This window comes from Trachemys scripta, chromosome 2 (genome assembly GCF_013100865.1).
Source record: "Trachemys scripta elegans isolate TJP31775 chromosome 2, CAS_Tse_1.0, whole genome shotgun sequence".
In the NCBI taxonomy this organism is placed as follows: Eukaryota; Metazoa; Chordata; order Testudines; family Emydidae; genus Trachemys; species Trachemys scripta.
The window spans coordinates 242,433,573-242,455,226 of NC_048299.1; the positions used below are offsets into that span (position 1 = coordinate 242,433,573).

Consider the following 21,654-nt stretch of genomic DNA (forward strand, 5'->3'; position numbering starts at 1 on the left):
TGGGGCCCCTTCTGACTCTGGGCCCAGTGCCATGGCGCCACTGGTGCCATGGTAAACCTGATACTGTCTACTGCCAAAAACCCACAGAGTGAAGAACGGTGCAGTATGGACACACTGCACAGCAGGGAGACCTTGTTAGCTTTGTGTCTTGCCCCTCTCATGCCAAGACATGCGGAGGCCGGGGGGGGACATGGCCAGCTGACCTTTTACTGGGCTTAAAATGCCCCTCCCCCCATGTTGTCAGTATAATTGAGGGATTAAAGTCTCTCCAAAAATAGAGAGTGATCAAATATTTAATAGAGTCAGGTGATGGCTGCATGCTGGCTACACAAAAGTGGTGCGCCTGTATTTTGGACTCATTTGAATATTTCACTTGCTTAACAAATACATGACGGTTCAAACAACTGAAACAATGTAGGAAGCCAGGCTGAAGGCCTAAGGTATAGCCCCTGGAATTCAATGGCAGACGTTCTAGGTTCATAATCCTGTGATAGATTTATCCCCTATGCAAGAACTGGTGAAATTCTAGGGCTGGTGTTATGTGGATAGTAGAGATTATCATAATGGTCTCTTCTGCCCTTAAAAATACAGACATTCCCCGACTTATGCAAGCATTATGCCTTGCGTAACTCGAATTTTGTGTAAGTCGGAAATGTATCTCCAACCATTACGCAAAAAAAAAAAAAAAAAAAACTTTTATTTCTAGCTTACGGAACTTTTTCCATAAATGCAGATTTACGTAAATCGGGTCTTGCGTAATCCAGGGAGCGTCTGTATATGAAAAACCTAATATATCTTTCTAAATTATACAACTCAAGGACTACTCAAAGTGTAGATAATTCCACCATTGGTTCTTCTTATACTAGCCCCCAACACGATACACATTGACACACAAAAGTATTAGGATACAACTACTATGAATTATTAGCTATTATTTTAAATTACAACTTTATTTTGAAACATTGCACATATCAGAGGTATTGAGAATTTCTTCTGAACTGGAAAAGGTCACGAGCATTATTAATGGCTGACCAATTTACTTAAGCAGTTTAATTCACTGGCTAGGAATAGGAAGAACTTGAGAAAGCCACGATGGAACAAGTTTTAAAAGAAAAGCACACTAAATTAAAACAAACATCTTTTCCTATTTCTATGGAGACTCCCTACTTCAGTACTGATCCTAAAGTCTGGTCTACAGCAGAAAATTAACTCAGTTTAATGACATTGGTTAGTGGCATAATTAAGCAGAACTAAGGTCACGTCTACACTACAAAGTTAAGTCGACTTCATGTAAGTTGACATCAAGCCTCTGATTTAAGCAAGTCAATCTTGCTTGTCCACACTACACTCATCGTACGGGTGGAGTGCATCCTCACTAGCAGGGTTTGCATTGGCACACGGAGCACTTACACTGTGGGTAGCTATTCCACAGTGCATGCAGCCAAGTAGAATTTTGGGTTGGGCTTGCAATGCCTTATGGGACCAAAACATTGTTCCCTGCATGCTCTCCTGTCCATGTCCAGGTTCATGGACAGTGTAATCCTCCATGCTCTGAGCTCCATCTTGTCACTCTCGCAGGCGCACATTAACTCATTGAACATGTCCTCCCGAGTCTTCTTTTTCCGCCTTCTAATCTGGGAAAGTCTGTCCCAGTGTGGAGGATGTCCCGATGGACAAGGTTTCAGCTGCAAGGAATACAAAGCACAAGGGTAGCATTGACAGTGGATACATTGTTTCTGGTGCAAGGTTAATTTTTTTAATAAAAAAAATCCACCCCTCAATACACTTCACTGCAAGCCACAACGTAATCACAACTACTGGCTATTGTAAGAGTCAGTGTGCTGCTCCAGCCATGGTGAGTAAGGCCAAAAGACATGGGCAAGAGGTCTTGCGCTGGTGCTTTTATGAACACATCCTTGGGATCACAGGTTGGAACTTGAGAAAAATCCCCTTTCCCCTAGCAACCTGGGTGGTGCTTGAGGACAGACACCAGTGTAAAGCCCCCCAAATAGTTTGTTTTTTTAAAAAGTGGCACCGGGTCGGGGAGGAAGGGAGACAAACAGGAAGCCACACACCCTGCCTTTTTTTCCCCTAGTACAGTTCACAATACATGGTGATCCCTTCCAACAACCATGGCATGTTTAGGAAAGCATGGTTGTGTGACCCAGATTTCACCAAACGGGGCAGATAACACTGGTCTACAATTTTTGAGAAGTCGTCTGCTTCAGAGATAAAATGTGCTATTTATTATGTATTTTGATGTGCTGAATTCAAATATGACAATTAAAACAAATGATTGGCTACTGTTTCTAAGCTATTTAAGTTTTTACATTTTAGGTCTATGTATATTGTGTAGATAGAGTTTTAATCATAAATTGTAAACCTAGGTCTTTTCATGTGTTTATGGTTGCTTTACATGATAATATTTCACCTGTCCTATTTATGTAACACTTTAAAAATCAGCAAAAGGGTTATATAAATAAAATTTATTATGAAACAAAAGGCAAAAAACTTATGTACATAGTTTAGTCCTATTCAGTGTCTACTCGGCGCTTCTTGGCTTGTCTCTTGTATTCATTAAATGGAGCATCTCTTGTCACTGTCCAGCAATAGTCTGCAAGCATTGATGGGCTCCATTTGCCCTGATAGCGTTTCTCCATTGTTGCAATGTCCTGGTGAAATCGCTCGCCGTGCTTGTCACTCACTGCTCTGCAGTTCGGTGGAAAAAAATCTAGATGTGAGTGCAAAAAATGTATCTTTAGTGACATGTTGCAACCAAGGCTTTTGTATGCCTTGAGGAGGTTTTCCACCAACAACCTGTAGTTGTCTGCCTTGTTGTTTCCGAGAAAATTTATTGCCACTAACTGGAAGGCTTTCCATGCGTCTTTTCCTTGCCACGCAGTGCATGGTCAAATGCATCATCTCGAAGAAGTTCACGAATCTGAGGACCAACAAAGACACCTTCCTTTATCTTAGCTTCACTTAACCTTGGAAATTTTCCACGGAGGTACTTGAAAGCTGCTTGTGTTTTGTCAATGACCTTGACAGAGTTCTTCATCAGCCCCAGCTTGATGTGGAAGGGTGGTAACAAAATCTCCCTTGATTCAACAAGTGGTGGATGCTGAACACTTTTCCTCCCAGGCTCCAATGACTGTCGGAGTGGCCAATCTTTCTTGATGTAGTGGGAATCTCTTGCACGACTATCCCATTCACAGAGAAAACAGCAGTACTTTGTGTATCCAGTCTGCAGATCAAGCAAGAGAGCAACAACCTTCAGATCGCCACAAAGCTGCCACTGATGTTGGTCATAGTTTATGCACCTCAAAAGTTGTTTCATGTTGTCATAGGTTTCCTTCATATGGACTGCATGACCAACTGGAATTGATGGCAAAACATTATATACTGACCCAACAGCATATCTTGAAAACTAGAGCCAATCAACAATTTTAAGCATCGTTTTCGTTCTCAGTGACCCAGAATTAGTAAAGTTTGACTACATTTATTTCAGAAGCATTTTGGCTATAGAGCAGTGTTACTTGTTGAATTGTTTGTGGTTTAAGGGCTAGCATTCAAAACTTCCCCCATTTCCCCTGGGTGACCCTATGCGATATCACTCCCCTGAGGGTAACAGAGGCAGCAAGGGAGCAAATGCTGCATGCATCTGGGTGCAGACCTGGTCCTTATGCTGCAATGCTGTGTGCTGCAATTATGCCAGCAGAGTTAACAAGCATGCGGACAAGGGGGATCCAGTGGGTATAGTGTATTTAGATTTTCAGAAAGCCTTTGGCAAGGTCCCTCACCAAAGCTCTTAAGCAAAGTAAGCAGTCATGGTATAAGAGGGAAGGTTCTCTCATGGATTGGTAACTGGTGAAAAAGATAGGAAAAAAAGGGTAGGAATAAATGGTCAGTTTTCAGAATGGAGAGAGATTAATAGTGGTGTCCGCGGGGATCTGTAATGGGCCCGGTCCTATTTATCATATTCATAAATGATCTGGAAAAAGGGGTAAACAGTGAGGTGGCAAAATTTGCAGATGATACAAAATTACTCATGATACTTAAGTCCCAGGCAGACTGCAAAGAGCTACAAAAGGATCTCTCAAAACTGGGTGACTCGGCAACAAAATGGCAGATGAAATTTAATGTTGATAAATGCAAAGTAATGCACATTGGAAAACATAATCCCAACTATACATATAAAATGATGGGGTCTAAATTAGCTGTTCCCACTTAAGAAAGAAATCTTGGAGTCATTGTGGATAGTTCTCTGAAAACATCCACTCAACATGCAGCAGCAGTCAAAAAAACGAACAGAATGTTGGGAATCATTACCTGCATCTGTAACTTTCACTCTATGCATCCAAAGAAGTGAGGTTTTTACTCATGAAAGCTTATGCCCAAATAAATCTGTTAGTCTTTAAGGTGCCACCAGACTCCTCGTTGTTTTTGTAGATACAGACTAACACGACTACCCCCTGATACTTGACACTATGCAAGGCACTAAATTTAGCCGTATGGAGTGGAAATCCATCAACCTCAACAAAAAACTTGCACAGATACAGACAGACATCATCTTCCTCTCCAAATGCAAACAGATGGACATCATACCAAATGGACTGAAGGTAAAAAATCCATTGTAATCAACATACTACACTGACTATGGTGAGAAACTGTGCTACACACTCTCAAAGAAACTGAGGAACCACCTGATCAGCATCCTGTACAGCAGACAGGAGAAGATCAAGAATGAGCTCTCAGAACTGGAGACTCTCATACAATACCAACCTTCCACACAAACTTCCACGAGGCTGGACTTTACAAAAATGAGACAAGCCATTTACAATGCACAATTCACTTCTCTACAGAGGAAAAAGGACAGTAAGCTATCTAAACTCCTACCTGCCACAGGGGGCTACAACAGTGGTACCCTCAACTCATCTAACAACATTATCAATCTTTCCAACCACACACTTAGCCCAGCAGAAGAGTCTGTCCTATCTCGGGGACTCTCTTTCTGTCCCACCATCCCCACGAACACGCTACAGTTCTGCGGTGATCTGCAAGCCTACTTTCGTCATCTCCGACTCAAGGAATATTTTCAACACACCACTGAACAGTGCACTGACCCACAGGAACCCTCTTACCAACACTACAAGAAGAAGAACTCTGCGTGGACTCCTCCTGACGGTCAAAATGACAGACTGGACCTCTACATAGAATGCTTCCGCAGACGTGCACAGGCTGAAATTGTGGACAAACAACATCACTTGTCCCATAACTTATACCTTCAAGTCAGTGGCACTGCTATTAGCCAGGATGGGCAGGGATGGTGTCCCTAGCCTCTGTTTGCCAGAAGCTGGGAATGGGCGACAGGGGATGGATCACTTGATGATTACCTGTTCTTTTCATTCCCTCTGGGGGACCTGGCATTGACCATTGTTGGAAGACAGGATACTGGGCTAGATGGACGTTTGGTCTGACCCAGTATCGCCGTGCTGATGTTCTTATGTTCTTAATACTGGAGTGACACAGGAAAGTGTTCTACCATGGTGAATGAAATAAGTCAGCCCTTCCCAGAAACCTTCTGCAAAGGATTGCAGAGTACCTCCATGAAAGCTTTCTAGAGATCTCCATGGAGGATTCCTGGGCCATCCCCGTGCACATAAACAGTCTTCTTTGGAGAGCACCCTCGGTGTAGCTGGAGTGGCCACCGATACCCACTACACCTCCTTTTTTGTTCAGATTAAACAAACAAAAAAATAATAGCATGTAATCCCTACAGTTTGACTGGAAATGTGCATTCACCAGGGGTGTCTTCCTTGGCCTCATGTTCCGCTGTCAACAGGTCCTGTGAAGGGATGGGCTCCAGGGTTAAACACAGTTTTTGGCTGTAAGGGAGAACGGATCCTCCGCTTGCCTGCCTCATGTTCTCTTCTATTCCTCCTCCTCCTCGTTGTTGCTCGAGGTTGCCTGGGGCTCCTGGGAGGTATCCACGGAGCATTTAGGGGTAGTGGTGGGGTTGCCGCAGAGAATTACATGCAGCTTCTCATAAAAGCGGCATGTCTGTGGGGTGAAACCAGAACAACTGTTCACCTCCCTTGTCTTGTGGTATGCTTGCCGAAGCTCCTTTATTTTCATGGGGCACTACTGCGTGTCCCTGGTGTAGCCCTTCTCCCCAATATCCCACGCAAACTTGGCATAGATGTCAGCATTTCTTCTGCTGGATCGGAGCTCTGCCTGCACAGAGTCTTCTCTCCACATAGCAATAAGATCCACCACTTCCTGCGTACTCCATGCTGTAGTGTGTTTGTGGCCTTGAGTCTCCATGATCAGCTGTGCTGGCAAGCTCTCCACACAGATCAAACAGGAAATGAAAATTCAAAAGTTCCCGGGGCTTTAACAGGGGAGTGGCTGTTTCCTGCATACCTGGCTGATGTGCAATGGAGTTGAAAGTGCTCTCCAGCGTGGTCACAGCAGAGGCCTGTGAGACCTGAAGGCCAATTCATTTGAATTACACAGTGCGGTGTCTACACTATCCCCATGTCGACCCATGGTTGTCAAATCAAGTGCTACACCTCTTGCAGAAGTCGACTTTACAGGCCACTTAGGTTGGTGGAAAGAACTCGGTAGTGTAGACACATACATTATTAGATCTACTTAATGCAGCTTATGTCGACCTAAGTTTGTAGTGTAGACCAAACCTAAGTCCCCAAGAAGACAGCAATAGGTCAGTGGAAGAATTCTGTCAACCTAGCTATTGCCTCTTGGGGGAGGTAGATTACCTACACTGGTAGGAGAATCCCTCCTGTTGGCATAGGTAGTGTCTACACTGAAGTGCTGCAGTGGCACAACTCTGCCCCTGTAGCATTTTAAGTGTAGAGTCGCCCTAGGGAATACATATTAGCTTTACCAGCACAGCAAAAGATTTATCCTTTCCCCTCCTTACCAAGGATACTGACACCACATTGTTTCCAGAGCCCTAGGAGTCTGAAGAAGCCCACCCAGCTCAGGACTCCAGCTCCCTTCCCTAATTCCTCCCTCCCCATCTCCCACAAGTAATCAGAATTGGGGTCTTCCCTGTCCCAACAAGGTCTCAGGCACTGCAGCGAGGGTTCCAGGGCTGTGGGCCTTCCTCCTCACATTGGCACCCTGGAAGGTATAGAAAAGTAGACTTAAGGCAACCCCAGCAACTATAACCATCATTTTATTCGAACCCACCCTCTTATGCATGCTCCATTTAAAAAGGGTAGGTACTTGCTAGACCCCAGGCTCAGTCTATTCTGCAATGCCACAGCAGAATCCACTCCACCCTGCAGAAATGTGCTCCAGAATCCATTTTGATTTATTTTAAATCAGTGGTGATTGCTCTCATGATTGTGACACTGAGCCAGAAAGGGTTAAGCAACTTGCAGACAAAATTACTGAAATTCTACTTTTTAAAAATGTAAATGATAATTCGGTCTATTCCTTATAAATAGCTAGCAAAGTAATGTTAAATAGACTGGTGCTTTGAAATGTAGACTTGTATTGTTAAAGAATTGGAAGAAGATAGTGATTGTAGTAGTCTAGTTTACCTATATCGTTAGATATTAACAGTGTCACCAGATGGTTCCTGTCCGTCACTATGTTCTAATGAGGCAAAGATCAAAGGGGAATATTAACTTTTAAATGAACTGTGAATGTGGTAATATCGTTGTCTTTGAATTATGTAATAAACTATCTGTAAATGGCAGAAGATGGAGCTTTTTTTTTTTTTTTAAACTGGTGATGCTTAGGAAATAGGCCTACTTCAAAGCCACAATGCTTCACCTATTATTTGCCTGCTGTCAAGAAGCTGCCAGAGAACTATAAAAAGAACTCTGGGGCCCTGATCCTGTTATCTCCGATCTGCTTAGGCTTCATCAGGGAAAGTTTGAGTCCAAGACTTTGGTCCCCAGCTACAGTCTGGGTCATCTTGATATTGGACTATAACCTATGGAACTTATTTTGAAATAACTTTTTGCAACTCTAAAGCTTACCATCTCTTCTATGAAACTAAACTAAGAACTTTATTCATATCTGTCTATATAATGATCTTTTAACCTATACTCTCTCTTTTCTTTAATACATTTTCGTTTAGTTAAGAATTGGCTGTAAGCGTGTATTTAGGTAAGAACTGAAATATTCATTGACCTGGTGGGTAATGTGTTTGATCCTTTGGGATTGATAGAATTTTTTATATGATGAAGATTTTTAGTAATCCTCATCATATTTGACTTGGCTGCCTGGGTGGGAGCTTAAGGCTGGATTGTTTTAAGGGAACTGTGTTTTTGGTTTCTGGGTAACCAGTGAGGTGTTGTAGAGGCTGCTTTGTTGCTGGATTGGTGAATCTAATTATTAGAAATACTATCATGTGCTGTGAAGAGCCACTTGAAACTCCTGACCTTCAGTCTAAGTATCGCTGCTTTAAAGGGAGAGAACTATTAGGGAACATAGGCTCCAAATTTTAGCTTTTAAAATTGCATTTTAATAAATTTGAATTAAAATATCTAGTTTTTAAACTTTTCTTAAAATATTTATAAGCCAAACACTACATCACTGTGCTAGCATGAAGAATCATACTGACTGTAGACAAGATCAGAAAGTGTCCTGTCTAGTTTAATTTACTTTATGCATTTTATTCAGCTTGGCAAGTAGCATGGACAATGAAGGTGTTTGTTTTTTATAATTCTGTATTAATGAATGCAGTCAGTTTAGATCACTTCCATCTGAATATATCTATTATTACATTTTTCAACATTACTATACCTGAAAGTTGTGGGGAAAATATTTGTTTTTCAATTAACTTTGTACACACAACAGCATTGTGTGTCTTTCACACAGCAAAAGGGAAGAGACAAAAAAAGACAGGAAAATGGATTGTAAAACTACACAAATTGGCAAGTGAAGTATCAAAGTATTTCTAATTATTTTGTAAATGGACTAAATTTCAACTTGCTATCCTTTGGTACTTTAAAAATATCAAAGAACAGATTTGCTTAGCTGTCTAGCTACTGTTAAGGTAAACACTAAGGTTACTCTAAGAAAGATGTATACTCACTGGAAGGTGTTAAGAAGTCCCTTTGGTGTGAGAGCCACCATGTCAGAGCATGTATAAGCGGTGCAATAGAATTGAATAGAATAATAATCTTCCTGCTCCAGCATTATCTGTCTCATTCAAAAAGTGAAACGGTGTCCATCCAAGCAAACTAAAAATAGGATCAGTTTTTCATCTTACAATACACAAGCAAAATGTGGGTGAAAAAGTAGCAAAAAATCAATTTTAACATGTTTTATAAGTTTGTGTGCTTAGTTGGCTGCATTGCCAATCATGAATGAATATTAGGATTTTATTTCAAGAGTTATGTCAATAATTATACATACATTTGCTTAACCCTTTTCTATTAAGAAATCCATATTTAAAATAAATTTAAAATATGTATTAGTCTTTATCCTTACACATTGCAGTAATTTCATAAGCAATAACTTTTTAAACCAGTAAATAAGCAGTTAAGAGACAGAAGAGAACAGTTTTTGTAAAACACATTTATTTCATAACATTCTCTCTCTTTTTACATGTGTTACTAATTAAAGTGTTTTTAAGAATTTTTCAAAGTCCTTTACTGAGGCCTTGGCAACCTCTGTACAAAACACCTCATCGGGCATGGATACTAGTTTGTCCAGAGAGATGTAGCTGGGCTGTGCTGGGTCATACTGTGCTCTTCCCAAGAATGTAAGAAACATATGTCTTTCTTTGACTCGTAATAGCTTTGAATTGAAAACCTAGGAAACAAAAGAAAAGGTTGAGTTTTATAAGCTTCAGGCTCTATAAGTACATCTAAAACTAAAAGTTTTGCAACTAAAATAAAAGTTCTGAATAAAAATGAAAGTTTTGCATCTTCCCCCTTCATTTTTCGAAACCATTCCTCATTAAGTATATGAGCCAGATCCTACATTACACTCGATTTTATTTTTAAATTAGCACTGTTGGAATTAAACAAAGAATCAATAAGTGATGATGAATCTCTAGAAAGTAACTTCACACAGTGGATTCCATTTATTAGCAACTGCTTGGTTCCCAGCAAAATGTTGTCATTATCTGGAAGTTGCCAATAAGGTAGGTTTGCAGAGCTGCAGCCAGGGAAGAAAGCATTGGGACATGCCTTCCCTGCCTGCAGCACTGCAAGCCTGTCTGCAGCTGGTGCATGCAGGATGAAGCCCAGAGAGCACATGGAGAGGTACCATGCCTCCCCATGGACTCCCAGTGCCTTCACTCCCCATGGAAAACCCCAACATTTGGACTGTAACCTCCCTTGCCCTACCCACAACCTCCCTTCCCAGTCTGCAACGCCAGGACTCCTGCAGGGGCTTCCCCAGTGGGCAGGGATGCAAGCGCCCCAGACTGTTAACTCCTGTGAAGGCAGGGGGCTGCCACCAGAGAAGGAAGCTCTTTGATGGGCTAAGCCTGGGACTCTAGTGCCAGGTCAGGATGCACCCTGGAGAGCGCAGGAAGAGGTACCGCACAGCCCTAGGATTTCCTTCCCTGGCTGCAGCCCTGCAAACTTGCCTATGGATGGGGCCCTTATTCCAATCAATCAATTAAATAAAAAAAATAGTAAGCAACATGCCTATTACCAATATCCAAATCCCATTAATATTAAAGGTAATGGGATGGAATCAGCTCCCATTAACTGAAAATTATTAACATCGGGTTTGCTATTAAGCAGCATCCCCTGTATATGCTAATCCATAAATCGATGGTACTTTCTAACCTGGAATACTGTGTTCAGTTCTAGTCAGTCACCTTATTTAAAAAAAGGTGATAGCACAAATGGGGGTTCAGAGATAAGCAACAAGAATGATTGCAGGCAAACAGAAGCTTCCATGTGAAAAGAGATTCAGACTAGAATTGTATCTTAGAAAAGAGACAAATAAGAGGGGACGAGGACATGATACAGTACAAAATAATGAATGGTAGAGTGGTGGTAGATTAGGTACAGCTATTCACCTTTTATAATGCAGAACCAATCGGCTATACGAAACTGATAAAAGGTAGTTTATTTCATACAGTACACAATTAGCTTGTGGAACTCATTTTCACAAAATAACACTGAAGCCAAGCGGTCGATAGGATTCAAATAGGGATTGGGCATTTATATGGATAAGGTATCCAGAGTTATAGCAGTACGGATTAAAAAACAAATTCAAGAGTTTTGGGAGGAATATAATTCCTCATGCTTCAGAGCATCACTCAACTTCTTTAAGGGGAGTAAAGAAACTACCTGGGGGCAGATTATCTAGAACTGCTGACTGCAGGGCTTCTTCCACTTTCCTCTGAAGAGGCTGGTATTGGTATGGTATTCTTACTCTGGCCACTCTTGGAGACAGGAGTGGGGAGGGATAGCTCAGTGGTTTAAGCATTGGCCTGCTAAACCCAGGATTGTGAGTTCAATCCTTGAGGGGGCCATTTAGGGATCTGGGGCAAAAATCTGTCTGGGGATTGGTCCTGCTTTGAGCAGGCGGTTGGACTAAATGACCTCCTGAGGTCCCTTCCAACCCTGATATTCTATGATACTGGACTAGATGGTCACTAGACTGTTCTGGTATGGCAGTGCCTATGTTCCTGCCCCCCAAAAACTTACCATCTAAATAGGACATGGCACTAAGTGGGGATCAGAAACAGACAATAAGGGAATAAGAAGGAAGAGAGTGTGACAATTAAGACTATTTTAATGGTTAATAAAAATGTCATTTTTTCTCCCCTCACTTCTCATAAACAAGATGACAAATAGAGAATTTTTAGGAGAAATCTGAATGAGGCAAAGGACGGGCTTGGTGAAAGATTTGGGGAGGCCGTTCCCAGCATAAGGGGTAGCATGAAAGAAGGAAAGGAGAGGTGAGAGGAGAACAAGAGGCATGAAATCTGATGATATTGGTAGAATGGGGAGGGCAGAGAAGACACAAAGAGAAACCAGGTTAGAGATCGTTCTATCTTCTTTCATATGGCATTGCAATGCTTTTTTGTCAATGGATAAGTGAAGACATCAGTCTTCTGTTTGCATAGTAGCTTGGTCAGGTAATCAGATGTTGCAGTGGAGAGAGGCCCCTTCTACACTGAGTTGGAAAACAGAGATATAAGCCAATGTTTCAATGTTTGCCCTGAAAAGGGCCATATTTCACTGAAGATTGTCACTTGAGTTGCTTTTCGGACCACAAGGCTGTCAATGGTGTTCGGTCGCCATGTTGATGGCTCTAATCATGCTGAAGCATGGGTAGGACCACATGAAGGTTGCCATCTTCCTCCCCAGAGAGCATCATGGATGAATGATGAAAGGCCTTAAAAGTAAAGACATGACACTTAAATATTATGTGCAGCACAATGGTGAGGCTGTGAAGTGTCTTAAGAGGGGGATGAAGTAGTGGAAGCAATGAGTGAAAAAAGGGATTTTGGATGGACTAAAAGTGCGTGCTAAATAGATCTGAGAGAAGGAGACTGTAGTAGTCCAACCAGGAGCTAATTAGGGTGTGGACAAATAATCTGGTCATCAGGACAGAAGGAGCAGATTTTTGCACATGGCCTATATGTTGGGGGGGGGGGGGGGGGGGGGGGGGGGAAGGGAAGCGTCAAAGATAAACCCAATTATAATTAAGGCTGTGATTTAGTCTCAGCGGTCACAGAATCTGTGACTTACAAAGACCTCCGTGACTTCAGCTAGCGCCAGCTGGGAGCTGCAGGGTCCCCTGCCGCCTGCGGAGGCAGGGAGCTGTGGGCGAGCCCCGCAGCTACCGCAGGTGACGGGGGGAGCACTGCAGCTCCTGGCCACCAGGGTGGCAGGAGGGATACACCACTACTAGCCGCTGCGGGCGGCAAGGGGGACCCAGCAACAGGAGGAATCCCTGCTGCTCACAGCCACCCCGGGTGGCAGGGGGGATCCACACTGCTCCCATGCACAATGGGTGGCAGGGGTGATCCACCGAGCTCTCGGCCACCACAGGCGGCAAGAGGGAACCCCAGAGCTCCCGGCTGCTGCGGGGGGGGGGGGGGGGGGGGGGGAGGAAGAGAGGCCAGGCCCTCCCCCCTAGGCTACCCATTTTGTCATGGGTATTTTTAGTAAAAGTCAAGGACAGGTCACAGGCTTCTGTGAATTTTTCATTATTGCCCATGAGCTGTCCGTGACTTTTACTAAAAATATCGGTGACAAAATCTTAGCCTTAGTTATAATCCTAGGTGGCAGGGAGGATGGTGGCATCAATTGTTGTGGAAAAGAGGTAGCTGAGAGGGCTTGGTAAGAAAGTTTGTGTGTTCGGTTTTGCATGAGGCTTGAAATGGTGATGATCCATTATCTAAAATGAGATGTTAGAGAGACAAAGATGAGACTCAGCTGCTGGAGACAGTTTATATTTGTGAATCATCAGCATAAAGGCAATAGTTAACAGTGAGTGCATGGGCCCCACCAAGGATAGAGCACAGGCGGAAAAGTTGATGTGTCAAAGAACTGAGCTTTCAGGGATTCACAACAGACAAGAAGCCTTCAAAATGTACGCAGAAAGAATGGCTAAACATGTAGTTAGGAGAAGAACTAAGAGAGATGGAGTCATGAACCTAAGGGATGATGTGAATAGTACCAAAGGCAGGAAGTTGAATATGGAGATAAACACTGAGGCCATTGGACTTAATGTTAGAGCAGTGGGTCTCAAACTTTTATATTGGTGACCCCTTTCACACAGCAAGCCAAGTGTGACCCCCCCCTTATAAATTAAAAACACTTTTTTACATTTAACACTATTATAAATGCTGGAAGTGAAGTGCGGTTGAGGCTGACAGCTCGCGACCCCTCTCGCCATGTAATAATCTCACGACCCCCGATGGGTCACGACCCCCAGTTTGAGAACCCCGTGTTAGAGAATGTTGAGAGGGAAGAGTGGAGATACGGGCAGTAATGGGAGATTTTGTCATTTTATCTTGGGGGGTAAAAAATGGTCATCAAGATCCTGGATGGAGGGAGAGACACAGAGAAGAATCCTCCCCAACAGTCTGTTAGTTTACCTTTTTGATTGGTCTTGACTTCTTAAGATTAGCCATCCCATGGCTTTTACTTCAAGATTTAGAATGTTAGACTCAGTGTCATGGCTACAATCATTTAATTCCTTCTTAAACTGCCCTTTGCAGGTTTAAATTGCACGTTTTTCTTGTAAAAAGTTGCCACGTTCCACTCAGAGATGACTGCATTTCAGCAGTGGGTAAAGTAAACCCGAAATATACTGTTTATTTTTAGGATGAAAGAAAATGTAAGGCAGTAGAAAAAAAGTTAATCAGGAACTCAATTATTTGTGCAATACACCTCAGTAAAGATTTTAAGAAGTCAAAGAAGTACACTGATGTGTGAAGACATTTTGTTGCTTGCCACATACATTCTAAAGGCAATACAAGAAATTACATTCAAGCTATTTAATTATATTAAACTTCTGCCAGCTAAAATACTTAACTTAGAAACAGAGCAAATCTGAAAGAAGTCTTTGCGAGAACTGCATTTTCAGAACTAGTTAAATACCTAATGAAGAGGGTTTGGATTTTTTGGATTGGATTTTCCAATAATTTAGATTGAATTTTCTCCAGTGTCCTTCCTATTTCCCATGAAAACCATAGGTCCAGTAGTACTCAGAACTCAGTGGTTCAGGAGCCAAATTAGCGATTAACATTACCCAAAAGAACCACAGTAGTGTGAACTCATTGTTTCATTTACTATTTTTATATGTATATATTATTCTCACAACAAAATGACTAAATATTCCACAATAATAATATAGTGAAAGCATCCTGATTGGTTAATAATTAAATCACAGTGTTTTAGTATCATGTGCTGCAAAGGGGAGACATTAAAGAACCACTTGCCGTTCCCGAGCCTCAGGGCACGTCTTCAGTACCCGCCGGATTGGCGGGTAGCAATCGATCTATTGGGGATCGACTTATCGCGTCTAGTGAAGATGCGATAAAAATCGATCCCCGATGGCTCCGCTGTTGACTCCGGAAATCCACTGTGGCAAGAGGTGGAAGCAGAGTCGACAGCAGCGTGGCAGCGGTCAACTCGCCGCCGTCCTCACAGCCAGGTAAGTCGACCTAAAATACACAACTTCAGCTACGCTATTCACGTAGCTGAAGTTGCGTATGTTAGGTCAACACCCCCCCCATAGTGTAGACCTAGCCTCAGTCTGAGTATCGGAGGTGCAGATGATGAAGGCTCCAACAACAGTGTTCAGTATAGCAGGCACTTATCTATATTGTAAATCACCCAGTAGAGGTCACCACTGTCATAACCATAGAAAACAAGATTATTATGTTCACTGGACCAAGGAAGAAAAAAGTACTAAATGAGCTCCCAAATTGAAATCTTTAGCACAACTTCCTGTTGCTCCACTGAACTAATCATGAGTGAATTATTACTGATAAAAATTGTTCAAATTTAAGCAAAGCCCCAAACTACTTTTTGCTGCCAGAGATCACTTGAAGAATCCATGTGGATTCTGGCGGTTGTATAATTTTGCCCTCAGTGCTAGCTCAGTGAAGGAAATCAACCTGCTTGTTTTGACGGCAATTACACTTTAACCTACAATTCTTAAATCTCTTACTTGAGGGAATTTAGTAAGGATGTGGTGGGGAATGCCCATTACATTGTGCAGGTAGTCAAAAGTCTCTGTTAGCTTCCTTTTGTTTGCAGTTAAAATCTTGGGGATTTGCGATATAATATGCTGAATTTCATTACGTCGAAAACCAAGTTCAACCTGGCACACCTGAAAAAAGAAATAATAAATCAGCTACGATAATTAGATTTTTCTTAACACATCACTGAAACTTGTTATATTTAAAAAAAAAAAGTTATCTGTACTACTAAGATATTGCAATCACTGGTCATCTTGCTGTGGGTATCTAAACTATCGCGACCACCATGTTTAGACTGTAAACTGCTTAGGGACAGAAACTGAGTTGATTTATGTTATAGACCACCATGAACACTGATGGTGTTCAACAAAAAGGATATAAACACACGTGATCTGGTAGGTTGCTGAATAATAAAACTTTTGCACTTTCATACTACAGCACAATCAAACTGAGGATCTCAAAGCACTTTACAAAAAAATAAATTTAATCTTATCTCATGTCAGGTAGGAGAGTTGTTATCCCCATTTCACAGATTAACTGTATTCATACTTACATTCTCAGGTTTTTTTTAATTGTACAGTACCTCCTCACTTAAAGTCGTCCCAGTTAACACTGTTTCGTTGCTGATCAATTAGAGAACATGCTCGTTTAAAGTTGCGCAATGCTCCCTTATAACATTGTTTGGCAGCCGCCTGCTTTGTTCACTGCTTGCAGAAAGCGCAGCCCATTGCAGCCGACTGGTGGGGGCTTGGAACCGGGGTGGACTGGCAGTCCTCCCCCCACCCCCATCAGCTTCCTGCTCCCTTAAGTTCCCTGTGCGGCAGCTGCCCAGCAGGCTATCAATCGCCAGGCAGTTTAGCTGTCCCTCCCCCCCACTGCCATATGCTGCTCCTGCCCTCTGCCTTGGAGCTGTTTCCAGGAGCCTCCTGCTTGCTGTGCAAGGAGGGAGAGGGGAGAAGAGGGGTGCTAATCGTCAGGGTGTCCCCTTCCCCCCTGCTTCTGGCCACCACTTACCCCATCTCCACAGAGCAGGGGAGGGGACACAACAGGGCTCAGGATGGGAGGGAGCTTGCTGGCAGCAGCTGCTGTCTCAACTTGCTGATCTACTTAAAAAGGCAATGTACTTAGAGTGGGGTCAGCGTACTTAAAGGGGCAATGTGCATCTCTCTCTCTCTCTCACACACACACAGGGTGTGTCTGTCTGTCATGCTGTCTCCCCTCCCCCCATTTGTGCAGTCTTGTAGAGTGTGAGGCTACATGAACAATGTGTTAACCCTTGAGGGCTCAGCTTAGTGCTAATTCATCATTTAGCAGTAAGGCATTCCATGGGAAATATCCCACCCTCTGACTTCCACCTCAACCAAGCTTCACAATCATCATTGTTGCATACAGTATTAAATTGTTTGTTTAAAACTTAAAGTGTGTGTAGTCTTTTGTCTGGTGGAAAAAATTTCCCTGGAACCTAACCTATTTACATTAATTCATATGGGGAAATTGGATTCACTTAACATCGTTTCGCTTAAAGTCGCATTTTTCAGGAACATAACTACAACGTTAATCAAGGAGTTATTGTATTAACTATAAAAAGCAACAGAGGGTCCTGTGGCACCTTTATGACTAACAGTTAGGTGGACCCTCTGTTGCTTTTTACAGATTCAGACTAACATGGCTACCCCTCTGATACTTGTATTAATTAACTATGTCTGCCATCCCAGGCCTATGACCCACAATTTCATTAACAGTCATCCTTTTATGCCTCCACCTCCATCCTGATTAGTGGTTGATGACACAAGGGACAACAAACCAAAGGAAACACAAGAAACAATATTTCTTCTGATAGCCTGAGAAGGTTATTGGTTGGGTGATAAGGGGTGAACGAAAAAAAGAGGGAAATAGTCAGACTTACCTCCAGAAATACTATCCCTGCACAATATAACCACCTCCACTTGCCCAGAAGCAGAATTCCAAGGCTGGGTCTACCCTACAGACTTATATTGGTATAACTACATTGCTCAGGTGTGTGGATTTTTTTGTTTATCCACACTCTGAGCAATGTAGTTATATCAGCCTAACTCCCTTTAATATTCTTGGATGGAGATTTTCTGGGCTCCCTGATTTAGTCCCAATAAACTGTTTGACTTCCACCTCAGACGTAGTAATTTCTACATTCATATCCTCGTTTCCATTAGCCACCCTGCCGCTGCCGCTAAGATCTTCATTAGCCTTATTAAAAACAAAGGCAAAGTATTTGATTTGGTGTTCGGCCATGCCTAGATTATTTTTAATCTCACACACACACACACCATCCTCAGTGTTTAGCAGTCCCACTTCTTTCCTTTTCATTTATATGGCTATAAAACCTTTTATTATTGGTTATAATTCCCTTTGGAAGGTCCAACTCTGCTTGGTTTTTGTCAGTTCTCACTTTATCCCTACACTTTCTGACCTCCAAGAGGTAGCTTTCCTTGCTGATCCATCCCATCTTCCATTCCTTGTAGGCTTTCTGCTTTCTTTTAATCACCTGTTTGAGATGCTTGCTCATGCAGGTTGGAGGGATGGATGTCTGTTTATCTGGCAGCAGAGCTGCTGGCCAGAGTGGTCATCTAGGCACTGTGGGATATCCTCTGGAGGCTAAAAGCTGTGTAAACAGGAAGAACGTGTCTTCACTTGCACATCACCACAAAAGCATCACTGGTAAGAGCTGTACACCTCTCATCGAGGTGGTTTTCTTTTTGCGATGAAAAGTCTGAGTTTTACTGCAAAAAGTCATTGGCAAGTGTAGACGCTCCCATGGGTTTTGTGCAAAAAAGGAACTTTTTCCGCTTTAAATGGCAAGTGTAGACATGCCCTCTGTCTGTCTTATCCATTCCCTCGCTTCTAATTTTTTTTACAGTAAATCTCATCATTAATATACAATGCTACTCCACCACCTGTGTCTTTATTTCTCTTTCCTAAACAGCACATACCCTTCAATACCAGTACTCCACTCATGACTACTATTCCACCATGTTTGTTATCCCTATATATGTGGTTTCACTTCCTGCACTAATAGTTCTAGTTCCTCCATTTTGTTACCCAGGCTCCTGGCATTACTGTAGGAACATCTTTTTATTGTCGCTGCTTAGCTTCACCGACATTCCTCACCCAACTGGGTACACAAATCTATTGCCAGTATTGCCTACCTGACTGGTACCTTCATTGGTATTGGCACTATTTTTTCTTTTAATGTCCATTCTCCTACCCACTGCTGTTCCTTTATCCATTGTTGTATCCTTTCTTGATTTTCCTCCTTCTCAATGTTAAAATCAGCTGTGGAGATTACATGAGCATACCCCAACTATCTCCCGAGTTTCTAGTTTAAAGCTCTTGTAATCAGTTTTGCCAACATCCATCCCAGAAGTTTATTTCCCTCACTACTCAGGTGGAGTCCACCCCCATGAGAACTGTCCTCTGTCCATGAATGCCTCCCAACAGTCAAACATCCCAAAGCCCTCCTTCTATTACCACTACCTGAGCCATCAGTTGATCATTATAATCTTGTCTCATCTTCATTCTCCTCTAGGGACAGGTAGAATCTCACTGAAGATCACCTGAGCCTCCATTTCTTAAGCGTCTTCCCCAGCCTGGCACAGTCTCCCTTGATACGTTCCAGCAAGCATTTAACTGCATCATTTATTCCCACATGAAGGACAGTCAGTGGATCCTTTCCTGCTCCCATTAGGATCCTCTACATCCCATATCTTAGCTCCTGGCAGACAGCACACCCTTCTGTTCTCTGGATCAGCTCTGGTGACAGGCCTGGGTCTGGGGACTCCCTACTAAGAAGAACAATCACATAGACCTCCATTTCCTGGTGATAGAGTGATTCTCCAGCCTTCCTCCTGTTCTTTTTGGATGCAAGTCCTCTTGTCTTTTATTCTCTCTTACAATCTTCTGCAAGTCATCCTGTATCCTTCCTGGGGCTCTGAACTCTGGGTATCTCCATTGACTCTTCCCCTCTTCTTATAGGACTAGCCACTCTTCTCTTCTTCCTTGCCCTCCCACTTTCAGTTACTGCCTGCCATGCCCCTTCTTCATTCACCAACTCCGCAAACCTGTTCCTGAGCTCTATTTCTCCTTCACTAGCTGGTCTTTTCCTTTGCCTGGTTCTTGTAGTCACATGCTTCCTCTGGCCACTTTTCTCACCCAGTAATCTCCCCTTACAGTACTTCAGTCCAGCTTCATCTGCAAGTCTTGACTTTTCCCTTCAGCCTGCTCTTGCCTTCCCTCCATCATCTGCTCGAATCCTCTTCGAAACTCAACCATAGTTTCCACCTGCATCTCCAAACTTCAGATCTTCTTTTCCATCAGCTCTATCAGGTGGCACTTCATACAAACAAAGGTCTTTTCAGGTATCCGCTCCAGGATCGTGTTCATCCTGGAGCTTCCACATCCAGTCATCTTCATTGTCTCTTCCATTGCTTGGGTGATTACCACTGCTGCCTCTGTATCTGTCACAGCCTTCCCACCTAAAATCCTGCCAATCTGACTGGGGGGAATGGAGTGGTGTCACCTTCCTCCGCAGCATGGGACACAGGTCACTTGCAGGTTTAAACTAGTGTAAATGGTGGATTCTCTGTAACTTTAAGCCTTTAAATAATGATTTGGGGACTTCAGTAATTCAGATAGAGGTTAGGGGTCTATTACAGAAATGGGTGGGTGAGGTTCTGTGGCCTGCAATGTGAAGGAGGTCAGACTAGATTATCATGATGGTCCCTTCTGATCTTAAAGTCTAGGATTATCCCCCACCCCCCGACCATGTGGACAGTGCTATGTCGACGGGAGAAGCTACTGTCTCTCAGGGAGGTGGATTAATTATGCCGATGGGAGAAACTCTCCTGTCAGCTGAGTAGCATCTTCACTACCGCTGTAGCACTGTAGACAAGCCCTTACTGAGGAGACAACTTAAGAAGTGGGGGTGTTCTCATGAAAAACTGGATGCTCCTCAATCCTGTGAAGCCAGCCAGCTCTGCAACAGACTGAACTTTTTTTGGGAGAAAAACTACTTTATTAGACAGGAAAAGTAACTTCTATTAAGTGCAGACCAAGGGTTTCTTTGATTTTGTTTTGTATTGTAACCTTTTGTTTCCATCACTTCATCTTGTTTTTAGTAGACTTTCTCCTTTCTTAAATAAACCTTCTGTTGTTTTACTAAAGTTGTGTTTATACAGGAGTGGTGATTTAAGGTAAAACTAGTAAATTGGGATACACTGCTCCTTTTGGGGCAGAGGACCTGGCATTTCTGTGATTAACTAGTGTCATGGGCTGGATACCACAGGGGAATGCTTCAGACTGTGCAACTCAGATGCACCAAATCTGCAAGGCAAAAAACAGGGCTAGTATAGCCCAGAGAAGAGTACTTGGGTGGCTGAAAGGCTGGTAGTGTTAAGGAGCTAATACCCAGCTAGGCACAGACAAGACACCCTCATGGCAGAGGCAGGAGGACTCTCAGTCCCAGGTGCCCTGAGAACCATCAGACCATCTAACAATTGTCCGACGGAAACAACTCTTGTCCACTACCAACCTAGGCTGGATTTGAACTACTGATCTAAAGTTTCATAGATTCTAAAGCCAGAAGGGACCTCTGGCCAGCCAGTTTGAACTTCTGTATAACACAGACCACAGAACTTCCCCAAAATAATTCCCAGAATCTCTCTCTCAGAAAAACGAACAAGGAGTCCGGTGGCACCTTAAAGACTAACAGATTTATTTGGGCATAAGCTTTCATGGGTAAAAAACCTCACTTCTTCAGATGAAGTGACTCTCCATGCATCTGAAGAAGTGAGGGTTTTTTTACCCATGAAAGCTTATGTCCAAATAAATCTGTTAGTCTTTAAGGTGCCACCGGACTCCTTTTTGTTTTTGTGGATACAGATTAACCAGATACTTCTCTCAGAAAAATATCCCATCTTGATTTAAAAATGGTCAGTGATGGAAAATCC

General features: G+C 42.8%; 1 protein-coding gene across 7 annotated transcripts in view; it reads right to left on the reverse strand.

The window, feature by feature from the left end:
• Nucleotides 1–9,546: 9,546 nt before the first annotated feature.
• MTERF3 (mitochondrial transcription termination factor 3) overlaps nucleotides 9,547–21,654 on the reverse strand; it is a 28,061-nt gene continuing 15,953 nt past the window's right edge. For all 7 annotated transcript variants that reach the window (XM_034763336.1, XM_034763340.1, XM_034763337.1 and 4 more), the window contains exons 7-8: nucleotides 15,643–15,804; nucleotides 9,547–9,798 (exon numbers count right to left, since the gene is read on the reverse strand). In XM_034763336.1, coding sequence (XP_034619227.1) covers nucleotides 9,604–9,798; nucleotides 15,643–15,804 — 357 coding nt within the window. In that variant the 3' untranslated portion in view covers nucleotides 9,547–9,603. The remainder of the gene's footprint in view (nucleotides 9,799–15,642; nucleotides 15,805–21,654) is intronic.